This window comes from Nelumbo lutea, chromosome 1 (assembly GCF_056320005.1).
Source record: "Nelumbo lutea isolate HS-2025 chromosome 1, American lotus-T2T, whole genome shotgun sequence".
NCBI classification, from domain to species: domain Eukaryota; kingdom Viridiplantae; phylum Streptophyta; class Magnoliopsida; order Proteales; family Nelumbonaceae; genus Nelumbo; species Nelumbo lutea.
Genome location: NC_142684.1, coordinates 123,089,592 through 123,105,929, shown reverse-complemented (window position 1 = coordinate 123,105,929; position 16,338 = coordinate 123,089,592). Strand labels below are relative to the sequence as shown.

General features: G+C 41.5%; 1 protein-coding gene across 1 annotated transcript in view; it reads left to right on the top strand.

The window, feature by feature from the left end:
• Positions 1-16,338, top strand: part of SEP1 (stress enhanced protein 1) — a 33,471-nt gene that overhangs the window by 707 nt on the left and 16,426 nt on the right. The window contains exon 3 of the mRNA XM_088983986.1: positions 2,538-2,716. Coding sequence (XP_088840112.1) covers positions 2,538-2,716 — 179 coding nt within the window. The remainder of the gene's footprint in view (positions 1-2,537; positions 2,717-16,338) is intronic.

Sequence of the window (16,338 nt, the reverse complement as noted above, 5' to 3'; positions counted from 1 at the left end):
GATGCTACCACTGTTACTATTAGCAAGTCGTTATTCAAGGGATGGGAATTTTTGAGTTTATTTATGTCTGCAACTTAAATTACTCGTTGGAGTGTTAGACAGAGCATTTGAAAGAAGAAACCATCTAGGATTGGTTTTAGTGCACAGTTAGCTTTCGAATTCTGCATAAGGAATTTTTCTAAATGTTATTGACCGCAATACCTCCAATCCCATTCAACTTCTGAACCACCGACTACAGGTAGCGTACCAATACTTCATTAAGTGAATTTTTTTATGAAAATTGTTGAGGTTAAAAAAAAATAATTTGAATAACTAGGACTTACTAGAACCGAGTCATTGTATTTCACTAATATAGCAGATAGCAGACCTATGCATGCACCAAGTAATCTTGGCAACGAGGGGTGGATCTGGGAATCAACTAGGTCCATTAATGAATAAGTCCTTTAATGGAGGGGAGATATTCCTTATTTTTATCTCAGAGTTTATTTACTGCCTTCATCACAGAGAAAGTAATTGATATGAAAGATTTTGGAAAATAAAAACAACAAAATGTACCGATTGTGACGTCTGATGATAATAGAAAATTATCATAACAATATAGCACTAAAGAGAAAGGAACACAGCCAAAACATTCAACCACATAAGCCCCAAAAAGAGAAAACAAGAAAGGATAAAATGAACTGAAGAAAATGAAACACAATCCAAACTGTTGAACCACACAAATCCTCAAAAGAGAAAAAGAGAAACGACAAAATGAAATACAAAACTGTAGAAGCATCATTGCTTCCAACTTTTATTCGTGAAAACCAAAACATTTTCTATAAAAGGTTAAAAACAAGGTTCTGACCCAGAATGGGACTACTCCACCCAAGACACCCTAATATTACAATGGAATGTGGTGCCTGAAATGTGATCCTTGTGCACTCCCTTTTGGCAGCAATGAAGAGACCAAGATATCCTCCTAGATACCAAAGGAGGTCTCTCTTAACACAGAAGTTAGTCTCCAACACCATTTAGCCTTATTAGGAACCAACCTGGTTGCAACAGGGTGGGGATCATATTCCCTGTCCCTGACCTCGATTTTGAAATAAATCCCCATCCCCGACCTTAATCTCTGCTGGGGACAAAAGTTACCCTCCATCCCCGATCCCCGACGGAGATGGGTTCCCCGTGGGGACCCGAATCCCCAAAATTTTTTAGTTAACAGTATTTTTTGAAAAATAAATTTACTTAAAATAAATGAAACTTTTAAAATATTAATAATATTTCAAATATATTTTGATATATATATATATATATATATATAAATCGGGGTTGGGGTGGGGCGGGGACTTCATTCCCCATCCTCAAGCCCATTGGGTTGGGGAGGTCGGGTACCTGGTGGGGATGGGGAAAATTGCCATCCCTACCCAAATCTGCCAAAGAATCAGCAATAGCATTAAGTTCCCTTAGGATCCATCTATTAGAAGGAATTTGTCCAAAAGAAGCCATTACCCTTTAAGAGAAATCTTATATCTAGAATTTGGAAGACCAATTTCCAGTATTCAGAAATCTCACCTTTGGTGCACCTAATGGCATTACAATTAGCCACTCTCTATAAAATAACTATATATTATGTCTTGGCCTAGTTCTAGGTACTCCAGAAAACCAGCTCATTCTAACGGGAAGAGACCATGCTTTTCTATCTTTAATTCTTTATGGTCGTTAAGGGTGCCCTACTATTTGATACCTAATGGTAAAAGCAATAAATTTCTGGCATTTGACCTCTATGGGTTCTACAGAATTAAAGAGATGGGCAGTAGCCATATACCTAGAAGTATTCCACCATATCTTCCTAGTCCAACCACATTATAACTTGCTTCTGCTCTTCTAGCTCCTTCAAATTGTAACAGATCACTTCTTATTTAGTACTGTAGATAGTTTTCTCTGCAAGTTTCCAAACCATTTAAATACACTTTCCCTCATTTTATTACCTATTGGACCTACTCTTAGGTTGAGATATCTCTTGCTCTCCAATTCTAAGTGTGCCCTGATTACCATTCCTATTATTATTTAATTTACTTTGCATATATGTAAATTGAGAAAATTTGTGATAGGTGTACTTATCATTTTAATTTATTTTCAAACCATTTAACAAGATTGGTCCATCAACTTCTCATGAAATTGTTTTTATTTGTTTTAAATTATAAAAATTGATGAATTTGTATAGTTAATGTTCTAGGCGTTGAATTAAACTACTACTTCACTGAGAATCCTTCTTGTATAGCCATTAGGTTAACTTTTATTATTATTATTATTATTATTATTGATAGATGATTAGACTCTGTATTGTTATGATCAGTTTCCATGACAGATGTGTCAACCTACTTTATAAGATGTCTTAAGTATCACTGTCAATTTTCATTGTTGTCTCCCACAAATTTAGATTGGATTGCAGCTCTCAAACATTATAACTGCTTAATTTCATCTGTCTTTATAATTAGCAAATTAGCAGGGTGTAAGGTTGACACTTTTCCCTCTTCCACACTTTTCTATAGTGGTTTGGAGAACATCCTGCCAAAGGAAACTTGTATCAAAGGCAACATCAGTTTCCGTAAGATGTGAGCAGAGTACAAAAGAAAGCAATGGTTTGGATATATGGCTTGGCCGCCTTGCAATGGTTGGATTTGCAGTGGCAATCAGTGTTGAAATAGCAACAGGAAAGGGACTCTTGGAGGTATAACCCATAACAAATAAGAAACCATTCTTCAGTAAAGGCAGTTTATCAAACTTGTTCTAGGTTTAATTTTTGGATGAGAATTACTAAGACATAAGTCTAAAAATTAAGCTCTTAAAAAAAATCTTTTTTCACCTGCTTTTGCATGTATGTGTCCATGTGCACTAGACACCAACTTTCAATTGAGATCCACTCAACTTCTTTGTTTCTATATCTCTAATGAATGAGATCCACTCAGCTCAATTGAGTGATTGAGGAGATGTTGACACTTCATTCCTAATTTCTAGGATATCTTATAATTATAGGTTTTTTTGAATGCTGAATACCTTAGAAGGGAAAAGCAAAGAATGATACAAGAACCCAAGGTTTGCAATTAATGCCTAAAACACATTATACTTATATGTGACATATAATTGTTGAATGGGCCGATTTGTGTTTAGTTTATTTTCTTTTAAATTAAGAAGTTGTTGGGCCTTGGGCCCATTAGTTTTTATTTTTAAAAGAGTTGTAACTATTTAGTTTGAGTTGCCGCCCTACTAAGGGCATCTTTGTAATACCTCATATTTAAGATAAATATAAATCAAATGAGGGGCTGGCGGCTAGGGTTATGATACACAATCCTAGTTGACCTTCTCATTTTCTTCCTCTTTCTCTTCCTATTGCTGAAATCTACAACTTTCCCCTCTTCCTTTCACAAGAAGCTTGACCGAATCAGCAGATAGTGGTTTCTACTTGGTATCAGAGCAGGTTGAAGGTTCTGGAAGTGATTCTCTCATGCAGCCCTAGATCGGCCGACTGCATGGAGATTTAAGAGGCTGATCGAAGCTCTTAGGTAAGCCCAGTTTTTGGATTTTCTTGATGGATCTGTATGCCCTGTAACTGGTCTAGGGTTTCTCATCAGAATCAGGAAAAACTGGAGAAAGGGAAAGAGCCATGTTTTTGTTGGACTCTTCAATTTTGACCTAGGTGGTGGTGCCCTATTTTTTTAGGGTTCCTTGGAGTTTTTTATAAGGGGCGATTCAAGTCCCACGTGGTTTGGAGGCTCCTAGAGAGGGCGGTTGCTTTTTCTCTCTCTTCTCCCATCCCACAGAAAAGGAATCTTTCATGGAAAGAAAGTCCAGGACACCAAAGGAATGTCGTTGGTTCCAAAAGGTGTTTTGTTTGTTCTTGCTACATTTTTTATTTGTTTCTATACCCTTTTGAAGAAGCATGGAGGGACACAAAGTTGAATGTAAGCCCTAGAATGAAATGAGACCTGTGGGAGGAGGTGCTGGAGATCCCTTCGGAGTTGGGACCATTACTATAGTTAGGTTGGATGGTACAAACTACTTGGAATGGTCCCAATCTGCAAAGATGGCCATTGGGGCTCGTGGAAAATTGGGGTATATTACTGGTGAAGAGGTGAAACCTGAAACTGGAAACTCCCGGTGGGTGCAGGAAAATTATATGGTAATGACATGGTTGTGTAATTCCATGTTGCCACATATAAGTAAAAATTTTTTATGGGCAAATACTGCTAAGGAGATATGGGATGGGGTTGCAAAAACCTATTCACAAAGGGAGAATGTTGCTAGGGCTTATCAACTGAGGAATCAGATTATTGCTACAAGGCAGGGAGATAGATCTGTTGCAGCCTATTTTTTAGTCCTTAAGACCCTGTAGTAGGAGATCGACCATCTAGAGACTTTTGCTTGGGGAACCACCAAGGATGAAGCTACCTATCAAAGACACTTAGAGAAGTATAGGGTGTTCGAATTCCTTATTGACCTTAACCCTGAGTATGACATTGCACGACATCTTCTTTCCAGGGACAATGTCACTCTCTCCCAAGAATATGCCTTTGTGTCAGGAGAGGAGTGCAAGAGGGATGTAATGATGAAGAATCTCATTTCTGATCAGTTCGCTATGGTAAGTGCTGTGAAATCTAAACAGAATGGCAATGAAAACAAGAAGGAAGACAAAAGGGACTTGGTCTGTGACTACTGTAAGAAGCCTAAGCATACAAGAGATACTTGTTGGAAGCTTCACCCACATCTTGTGCCGACCAGAATGAAGAATAAGAAAGGAAATGCTCACATGGCAGTTACTGGTGACATCTGGCCCCCCCTACTACAGTTTCTTTGGAGTCTGTTGCAGCTGCTGCAGTAAGGGCCGAGCTTGAGAGGTTTGGATTACTTCTGAATCAGAGGGATACAACTAGTTCCAGTTCAGCCGCAAGTGGACAACAAGGTACAGGTAGCACAGGTGCTCACTCTACCTCCTTTGCCCACACAGGTAGTTCACATGTCACTGCGAACTATGTTTTTGCTTTAGGCAAGGAGAGATCTCCTTGGATTATAGACTCTAGAGCCTCAGAACACGACTCATTGCTCCACTATTTTTTCCTCTTACCAGCTCTATTATGGCAGAGATAGGGTCTCCACAGTTGATGGATCCCATGTTCCTATTGCTGGGAAGGGATCTGTCAAGACTAATGATTCCATTTGTTTACCCTCTCTCCTCCATGTTCCTAGATTGAGCACAAATTTATTATCTGTTAGTAGTTTGAATAAGAATTTGAAATGCTCAGTAATTTTTTCTCTTGGACGCTGTATTTTGTAGGATCTGGATTCAAAGAGGATGATTGGGAGTGGTCGTGAAGTGAATGGAATCTACCTCCTGGATGCTTTCCCTCTTCACCAAAGTAATCATGTTTGCAGGGACAGTGAGTCAAAATCTGTGGATCAGATCATGCTTTGGCATAATCGTCTGGGTTATTTGTCTTTTTCTTTGAGTTCTTTGTTTCCAAAACTGCTTGAGTCTGTGAGTCTGTCAAGTTTGAAGTGTGAAGGTTGTGAACTTGGAAAGCATTGTAGACACTCTTTTAAACCTAGTAATAAAAGATGTTCTTCTCCTTTTGATGTTATTCATTCGGATGTGTGGGGCCCTTATCATGTTTCCTTTATGGGCGGCTATTGCTATTTTCTCCTATTTGTGGATGATTTCTCTCGATATTCCTGGATTTACCTGATGAAATCCCGCGATGAAGTACCATCTTTGGTGAGGCAATTCCACCAGATGGTACTAATACAGTTTGGAACGAGAATAAAGATGTTCAGATATGACAATGGTAGGGAATATTTTGAGAGACATCTTGCCTCATATTTGTTGGAGTATGGTGGTGTCCAATAGAGTAGTTGCTCCTACAGTCCACAGTAGAATGGTGTTGCAGAGAGGAAGAACAGACACATTGTTGAGACGGCAAGAAGCATGATGATCATAGCTACAGTTCCGGTTCGTTTTTGGGGTGATGCAGTTCTCACGGCAGTATATCTGATTAACAGGGTGCCTTCTTGTATACTTGGATTCAGCACTCCGTTCAGCCTTCTTTTTCCTCAGGGGGAGATGTTTCATATTCCTCTAAGGGTGTTTGGGTGTGTCTGCTTTGCGCATATCCTTGGTCCTTACCGTTCGAAGCTTGATCCCAAGGCAAAGAAATGTGTTTTCCTTGGATATGCAGAGAATCAGAAAGGGTACCGTTGCTATGATCCAGTCTCTGGGAACCGGTATGATACTATGGACATTACCATTTTTGAGTCTACGTGCTTCTTCTCAAAGAATCCTTCTCAGGGGGAGTGTTTTGGGGAAGTAAGTCAGCAATCTATCCCTCTCCCAGTTCCAGTCCCCGTGTCTAATCCTGTGCTTGATCACCACCCGATATCACCTACCTTGCCACTTCCTTTGCGTTCCGTCTCACAACATTACTCACGGCAGAGACTTCATAAGGCGGTTGATTCCACTACAGTAGAACTCACACCACTTTTTGTCGATCCCTTGGAGACTCCAGATTCGGCTGATACGGATTCAGGTATTCCTCTTGATCCCACTACTATTTCAGTTCCCATTGGTCATACTAACACTGTTACAGATAACCTTGATCTCCCTATTGCTCTTAGAAAAGGGAAGAGAAAGTGCACTGCTCATTGTATTTTACAGTACTTATCCTACAGTGGACTTTCTCCTTCCTATCGTGCTTTTCTCTCCTCTTGATTCAATGTCTATACCCAAGGGTGTTAGTGAGGCTCTCTCCAAACTTGAGTGGAAGACAGCTATGCAGGAAGAGATGGAGGCTTTGATTAAGAATCAGACATGGGAGATTGTGGACCTACCAGAAGGCAAGGAGACAGTTGGATGCAGATGGGTTTACACAGTAAAGTATAAAACAGATGGAAGTATAGAGAAGTACAAGGCAAGACTTGTTGCGAAAGGGTACACATAGACCTATGGCATTGATTATCTAGAGACATTTGCGCCAGTTGCAAAGATGACCTCTGTTCGGATACTCCTTTCTCTTACTGTCTCATACTCTTGGCCCTTGTTTCAATTGGATGTGAAGAATGCTTTCCTAAATGGGGATCTGCAAGAAGAGGTGTATATGGATCTTCCAGCTGGTTTTTATGATAATGCTGAAAAGGGAAAGGTATGCAAGCTAAAGAAGTCACTATATGGCTTGAAACAATCTCCCAGAGCATGGTTTGACAGATTCAGAAAGGCCCTGATTATTTTTTGCTACACTCAAACTCAATCTGATCACACCTTGTTTGTGAAGCGTAGGGGATCTTTGGTGTCAATCCTGATTGTTTATGTGGATGATATTGTTGTCACTGGGAATGATCTGAGTGAGATTGATAGTTTGAAGAGGAACCTGCATAAGGAATTTGAGATTAAGGATCTTGGAAAACTGAGATACTTCTTGGGCATTGAAGTTGCGAGATCGAAACATGGAATTTTTATCTCTCAAAGGAATTATGTCTTGGACCTTCTCCAAGAGACAGGGAAGCTTGGAACAAAGGCAGCTAGCACCCCCATTGATTAGAACCATAGAATCAGTGCATCAGAAGGTGAACCAGTAAAGGACCTTGGGAGATACCAAAGACTTGTGGGTCGGCTACTATACTTGTGTATGACAAGAATGGACATCTCCTATGCAGTAAGTGTAGTGAGTCAATACATGCATGCTCCACTAGACCAGCACTGGAAGGTAGTTGATAGGATCCTTGCTTATTTGAAGGGACATCCAAGCATAGGCATATTGTTTACTGATCATGGACAATTGAAGCTAGAGGCTTATACATATACGGATTGGGCAGGATGCCTTGATGATAGAAGATGAACTTCAGGAGTGTGCACCCTAGTTGGGGGTAACCTAGTCTCATGGAAGAGTAAAAAACAAACAGTTGTGACAAGATCAAGTGCAAAAGCCGAATATAGGGCCATTGCACATGGAGTTTTAGAACTTCTCTAGATCTGTTCTCTATTAGAAGAAATCTGTGTACAGGCAGAAGAACCTATAATGCTATACTACGATAACCAGGCAGCAATTAGTATTGCCCATAATCAAGTCCAGCTTGACTGAACTAAGCACATTGAAGTAGATAGACACTTTATCAAAGAAAGGGTAACTTCTGGAGAAGTTTGTCTTCCATACATTTCTTCTGATCTGCAACTTGATGTTCTCACAAAAGGCGTTGCAAAGAATAAGCTAGAACATGATCTATGCAAGTTGGGAATGTGTGACATTGATAGGTCCCAGTCAAAGCTAGAGAGAGATAGAGTATTCTGCTTAGGGCGAGAATAGGCCACAAGAGGTTTATTAACTTTCAACTACCCCATCCATGTGGTGGGGTGGTGTTTAAATACATAAACTTCTTAACTTCCTACCACTGAAATAGCCTTAAAGTAAGGGATTAGCCTTCTAACTATATGGCCTATCCCTATGCCTTCTCATGTTAACAACTTAACAGAAATAACAAATAACTTATTTGACTCAATCTTGCTTAAGACCAGCTAACAACATGCTTAAGACTAGCTAACAATCAACAACTAACTGCTTGATCGATTCTTGTGGCTTGACCGAATCCTTCTCTACTGGGTACTGCTCTACTGGGCCGTTGCATGGGCCATGCATGAGCATCATCAGTCCACATACCTTGGGTTACGTGTGGGTACCCTGTTCGATCTTCTTGGCCCATCATTGCCCCCATCCTGAAGATGGACCTTGTCCTCAAGGTCCAGATTGATATAAGAGCTGCGACAAGAAGAGTTAGAGGATGGGGAGTTCGAACTTAACCTCCCTCTAACTCTCTAATACACTTTTATTAAGTTAATCTTTTAATAATTACAAGAGAGGTCCTTAGTTGGACAAGAAATTACAAAAGAGGAACATAAAAGAGTATGGGCCCAGAATAAGGCCCATTATAGAGAAGAGCATAAAGATAATATACAGTAACAGCCTATGGGCCATTCGGCCCATCTTCTCTACGCTCCCCCTCAAGCTGAGCATAAATGTCAATCATGCCCAGCTTGCCAGTGTCATGATGAAGTTTTGCCATGGAAATGCCCTTGGTGAGAAAGTCTGCCAATTGTCCTTTAGAGGTGTTAGAGTGAGCCGAATAAGGGTAATTTAGTAATCTTATGTCAATTAAGTACTTTGCTTATGTGGCTGTTTTATTAGAGTACTCTGCCCCACACTTAAGTGAGGGCAGTTTAGTCTTTGTAAGTGTAATTAGAACCTAATAAACACAAGGGGGTCGACTGAATGGAAGACTAATCAGTTCGACTAAACCCTCCTATTCTCTCTTTCTCTTGTCTTCTTCCTCATCTTCTTCTTCCTTCTTCACTGGTTTGGACTACTGTAGCTGCTCCAAAACATGGTATCAGAGCCAGGTTTCTGACCTGCTTCCGCTTGCAAAGCATCTCAGCTGTGTTCGTGACACCCTCCTCTTCGTTTCTAGTTGGTTAATGGAGAGAGCTGGTTCGCCCTAGGTCTGAGACATCACAGTTCGTTGCTCTCTGCTGCGCACAGTTTTCTTCATCAAGGAAGGTGATTTCAACAGTGAATGGTTGGCTGATACTCTCAAAGGAAGGTTGGTTATTTAGTCCTCTTGTGTTGCTGGTATTTCTGGGTAGGAACCCTTCAAGAATCAGTTAGTACTGATTAGAACCTAGAGAACTAGGTTCATTGTTGCCCTAAAAAGGGCTGTGTGTGCAGTAGCCGAATGGTGTAGGGCTGCTGTGAGTTGTTGAGTGGTGTTAGGGCTGCTGTAGGTGGCCGAGTGGTGTAAGGTGGAATGCAGTGACCTTGCCAAGCTCCTTGTGGTCGTGTAATGCCCTCTTAAGTGTGTTAAACAAATCTGAACTGGGTGTAGCAGTTTGACTGTGTTGTGGTGCTTGTGATGCGCAATTTTTTTTATTGAGTGGTTGTAAGAGGGCCTACTGTTGTGTTGTGGTGCTTGTGATGCTTATGTGGGTCATAGGTGTGTGAAGTCAGCAGTAGTGTAAAGAAGAACAAGTGTGTGCTCCCACTGTTGTGTTTAGGGGTTGCAATAGGTGCTGAAGTATCAAACTGTGAACAACATCAATCAGCTTGTAGTTGAGAAGTAAGGTTAGAGGCAACTTTGTAAGAGTACAATGGCAGCAATAGGAGATGGCTACAATGATCAGAAACCTAATGTGGTAATTTCCTCCGACTACCTAGGGGTACAAATGACCTCAATTAAGCTGAATGGGGAGAACTATGTTCCATGGGCCAAATCAGTGGAAGTGTTTCTCAAGGCAAAGAAGAAAGTAAAGCATGTAAGAGATGAAAAGCCATCGGAGGACTCTCCAGGGTTTGATGATTGGGAGCAAGAAGATGCTCAAATCATGACTTGGCTGTGGAATAGTATGGAACCTAAAATTAGTGCCAACTTCATGTTTCTTGATACGGCTAAGGATATATGGGAGCATGCTAAGAAGCTATATTCTGGACAAGATAACACAACAAGAGTGTATCAGCTTTATCAGGAGTATTTTGATTTACAACAAGGAACCAAAACACTAGAAGAGTACTATGCCAACATGAAGAATATAAGGAATGAACTCAATGTCTATCACCCCCTTACTCCAGATATTAAAGTTCAGCAACAGCAAAGGGAGCAACTAGATGTTACAAGATTTTTAGTGGAGCTGAAGTCGGAATATGAACCAGTTAGAGCCCAAATATTGGGGGGCTCTACTCTTCCTACACTTGAGGAAGTATTCTCAAGGCTTCGTAGAATCTCTTTGGGACAGACAGAGAACTCCACACAGTCTGATAGATCAGCACTTGTGACAGCTTGAGGGGTTGGATATAGTACAAGAGGGGGAGGTCATGCTCCCCGAGGAGGCCGTGGCAGTTCCATGATTAGTCGGGGTGGTCGTGACTCAGGGGGAGGTCGTGGCAGAGGGAAGAATAACTCTACAAGGAAATGCACTCATTGTGGTAGAGAGGGACACACAGTGAATTTCTGTTATGATCTACATGGCCCTCCCTCTAAATGGGCTAATCATGCTGTAGCGGGTGAGGTTGATATCAGTGACAGTAAACCGGCAGACCGAACTCATCCCACATCTACATCTACCTCTGGGAGGGAAATGGTGAGCGTACCGCGTGATGAGTATGAACGGTTCCTTCAAACTACTTCACAGCATACCACTGCCACACTTGCCCAATCAGGTATTGCTTGCATGTCATCTAAAACCTCCCTGGATTATTGACTCTGGAGCCTCAGATCATATGACCGGGACTCCAGGTGTGTTCTCTTCTCTCTCTGAAACCTCCACATCACAAACTGTTACACTTGCCAATGGGTCATCATCTCCCATATGTGGTGTTGGTAATATTGACATGGCTCCTATGCTCTTATCATATGTTTTATATGTCCCTAAGTTTCCATTCAATCTTATGTCTGTTAGTAAAATAACCAAAGCTCTTAACTATTCCGTTACCTTCTTTCCTTCCACCTGTGTTTTTCAGGATCTCAAGACGGGGAAGAAGATTGGTGGGGGGCATGAAGCTGGTGGACTGTATTATCTTGACGGTGGTGGATCTTCAATTGCTCTTCAGACTTAGCTTACTCCTCTACAATGGCATTGCCGACTGGGACATCCATCTCTCAAGGCTCTCAAGATTTTGGTCCCGTCATTGAGTCATTTGTCAGTTTTGCAATGTGAGTCATGTCAGTTTGGGAAACATCGTCGTGTGTCCTTCAGTCCAAGAGTTGAGAGTCGTATGTTGAGTCCTTTTTCTTTGGTTCATTCAGATGTTTGGGGTCCAATCAAAATAGAGTCTTATAATGGGTACAAGTATTTTGTCTCCTTTATTGATGATTGTTCAAGAATGACATGGATTTACTTAATGAAAGAAAGAAGTGAATTGTTTTCTATTTTTCAAAAATTCCATGCTGAAATATGCACACAATTTGGTGTTCCAATCAAAATTCTCCGTTCAGATAATGGTCGTGAATACTTTCTTACTTCATTTCAACAGTATTTAGAACAACATGGCATTATTCATCAGACATCATGTGCATACACCCCTCAACAAAATGGGGTAGCTGAACGGAAGAACCGTCAGCTTCTTGAAACTGCTCGGTCTATTCTTCACCACATGAATGTTCCTAAACGTTTTTGGAGTGATGCTGTACTCACTGCATGTTTTCTCATTAATCGGATGCCCTCCTTCATTCTTCATGGTCGGTCCCCCTTCTCTATCTTGTTTCCCACTTTATCTCCATTCCCATTAATTCCTCGTGTCTTTGGTTGTGTGCTTTGTCCACAATCTGAGCCCTGGAATAGACAAGCTAGATGCACGCTCAATTAAATGTGTCTTCCTTGGCTACTCACGGACTCAGAAAGGGTACAAGTGTTATAATCCCATTACCCGGAAGTGCTATGTCTGTCCTGATGTCACCTTTTTTGAGTCAGTCCCCTTCTTCTCAAGTCCTGAAGCACCCTCGTCTCCACCCGCACTTCCTCTTCCTCTCCCTGTCAGTGATCCAGTTCCAGATGTTGTTGTTGGAGTAGACTCATCACCTCATCCCATGCAGATCACCACTGAACATCCACCAATCCGGCAAGTGTATACACGTCGAACGGCACCGGCCCCTCGTCCAGCTTCTACCTCATCTGCGGATCCTCTCATGGCTCCTATTGTTGAACCCTCAAACCTTGATCTACCCATTGCCTTACGGAAAGGTAAACGCAGTTCTACCCTCCATCCCATTTCCAATTTCGTTTCATTATCTCGTCTTTCTACATCACATCGCCAGTTTGTTTCCCTTTTATCCTCTATTTCCATACCTAACAATGTCCAAGAAGCTCTCAGTTCACCTGATTGGCGGCAGGCAATGGAGGAGGAACTTTCTGCTCTTCAACATACTCAAACGTGGGAACTTACTACTCTCCCACCTGGTAAGCATGCTGTGGGATGTAAATGGGTGTATACTGTGAAATACTTGCCAGATGGTAGTGTAGAGCGTCTGAAGGCCAGACTTGTTGCTAAAGGTTACTCCCAGTTGTATGGAGTAGACTACATGGAGACATTCTCTCCGGTGGCTAAGATTGGTTCTGTTCGTGTACTAATTTCCCTGGCAGTTATGTATGATTGGCCTCTGTTTCAGCTTGATATCAAGAATGCCTTTCTCCATGGTGATCTTGTGGAGGAGGTATATATAGAGCAACCACCTGGGTTTGTTGCTCAGGGGGAGGATGGTAAGGTATGCAGATTGAAAAAGGCAATTTATGGGTTGAAACAATCGCCGCGTGCTTGGTTTGGGAAGTTCAGTGAAGTGGTGAAGAGTTTTGGAATGAAGCAGTGCCAGGTAGATCACTCAGTGTTCAGCTATGACTCAGAAGCTGGGAAGATTCTATTAGTGGTCTATGTGGATGATATTGTCATTACTGGCAGTGATAAATTGGGGATTGGCAAATTAAAGGTATTTTTGCAAAACCATTTCCAAACAAAAGATCTTGGAACATTGAAATATTTCTTGGGAATAGAGGTTGCCAGGTCAAAACAAGGTGTAAATCTGTGCCAAAGAAAATATGTTCTTGATCTATTGGAAGAAACAGGACTGTTAGGTGCAAAACCGGCTGAGACCCCTATGGAACCAAATGTTAAGTTGAGCAGTGATACAGGAGAAGTATTTGAAGATCCTGGAAGGTATAGACGACTAGTGGGGAAGCTGAACTATCTAACTATCACGAGACCCGACATATCCTTTGCAGTCAGTGTGGTGAGCCAATTAATGCAGGACCCTCGTATACCTCACTGGGATGCAATTCTTAGAATTGTGAGGTATCTGAAAGGAGCTCCAGGCCGTGGACTATTGTATAAACCAGGAGAAAAACATGAAGTAGTGGGGTATACAGATGCAGACTGGGCAGGCTCAGTGAATGATAGAAGATCTACTACGGGCTATTGCACATTTCTTGGAGGAAATCTTGTGACGTGGAAGAGTAAAAAGCAGACGATTGTGGCCAGAAGTAGTGCTGAAGCTGAGTATAGGGCCATGGCACATACTACCTGTGAGTTAGTGTGGTTGAGGAATCTTCTACAAGAAATTGGGTTTCACATGGATAAACCTATGAGAATGTATTGTGACAACCAAGCTGCACTCCATATCTCATCCAATCCTGTATTTCATGAGAGAACAAAGCACATAGAGGTTGATTGCCACTTTGTGAGGGAGAAGGTCCTTGCTGGAGAGATAAACACAGAACATGTGGGCTCGAATGATCAATGGGCAGATTTGTTTACAAAAGCTCTAAACTCAGGGAAAGTGAATCATCTATGTAACAAGCTGGGATTATATGACATATATTCTCCAGCTTGAGGGGGAGTGTTAGAGTGAGCCGAATAAGGGTAATTTAATAATCTTATGTCAGTTAAGTACTTTGCTTATGTGGCTGTTTTATTAGAGTACTCTGCCCCACACTTAAGTGAGGGCAGTTTAGTCTTTGTAAGTGTAATTAGAACCTAATAAACACAAGGGGGTCGACTGAATGGAAGACTAATCAGTTCGACTAAACCCTCCTGTTCTCTCTTTCTCTTGTCTTCTTCCTCATCTTCTTCTTCCTTCTTCAATGGTTCGGACTACTGTAGCTGCTCCAAAACAAGAGGTAACGAATGGAAGGCACACTTTTCCGGAGGAGACTCTTTCTCGAATAAAATGTCTATCAACTTCAATATGTTTGGTTCGATCATGTTGTACCGGGTTGTGAGCAATGTTGATGGCAGCCTGATTATCACAGTACAACATCATGGGTCTGTCATGATCAATCCCAAGTTCTTCCATTAAGGACCTTAGCCACAACAATTCCGAGACTCCATGTGCCATGGCCCTATACTCTGCTTCTGCAGAGGATCTGGCCACAATAGATTGTTTCTTATTCCTCAAAGAGACAACATTACCAGCCACCAGACTGCAATATCCTGAAGTAGATCTTCTGTCATCCATATTTCCAGCCCAATCAGCATCAGTATAGGCTTCAAGTTTCAAGTGGTCATGCTTGGTAAATAGGATTCCTTTCCCTGGAGAGCCTTTCAGATAGCACAAAATCCGTTCTGCTACTGCCATATGAGTATATCTAGGAGCTTGCATGAACTGGCTAATGCAACTGACAGCATACGCAATATCTGGTCTAGTCATGCACAGGTACAGAAACTTCCCAAGAAGTCTCTAAAAAACCCCTTTGTCTTCCAACAGAGTTCCATCTGTAGCTGAAAGTTTGTGACTCATATCAATGGGAGTTGCAGCTGGTCTTGCACCTAGTTTTCCAGTTTCAGGCAATAAATCAAGAACATATTTCCTTTGGGAAATAAGGATCCCATCCTTGGATCTGGCAACTTTTATGCCAAGGAAGTATCTCAACTCCCCCAGATCCTTAATCTCAAATTCTGTACAGAGGAAAGACTTAAGAGCCAGAATGCCTGAGGCATCATCACCAGTCACTATAATGTCATCAACATACGCAATGAGATACACTGCCAAAGATCTACTTTTCTTTACAAACAGAGTATGATCCGACTGTGTCTGAACATAGCCGAATTTAACAAGTGCATCTCTAAATCTCTCAAACCAGGCTCTAGGAGATTGTTTAAGACCATAAAGAGATTTCTTCAATTCGCATACATTTTCTTGCATATCTTTCCCATACATCCCTGGGGGAAGACACATGTAGACTTCCTCATGTAAGTCACCATTCAGAAATGCATTCTTTACATCCAACTGATAGAGAGGCCAATCAAAGTGAGCTGCCAGAGATAAAAGAACCCTCATAGATGTCATCTTGGCAACAGGGGCAAAAGTCTTCAGGTAGTCAATCCCATATGTCTGTGTGTAGCCTTTTGCAACAAGCCTAGCCTTGTACCTCTCAATAGTTCCATCAGCCCTGTATTTAATGGTGAAAACCCACTTGCACCCAACCGGATCCTTCCCTTCAGGCAAATCCACCACCTCCCAAGTACCATTTGCATGTAGAGCATCCATTTCGGTTTCCATGGCATCTCTCCATTCTGGAATCTCAAGAGTTTCTGAGACAGACCTAGGAATGGGGTTAGAAGCAACAGAAGAGAGATAGGCAAAGTATGAAGGAGAAAGAAGGTCATAAGAAAGGTGTTTGGAAATGCAGTGTGCAGTACATTTCCGCTTCCCTTTCCTAACAGCAATGGGGACATCAAAGTCTGGAAAAGATGATTCCAAAGGAGTTGAAGCAGTACCTGTTATCTCATATGTGATTGGGAATGTATGAGCTTCATCTGTTGTAAAGGAAACCACTTG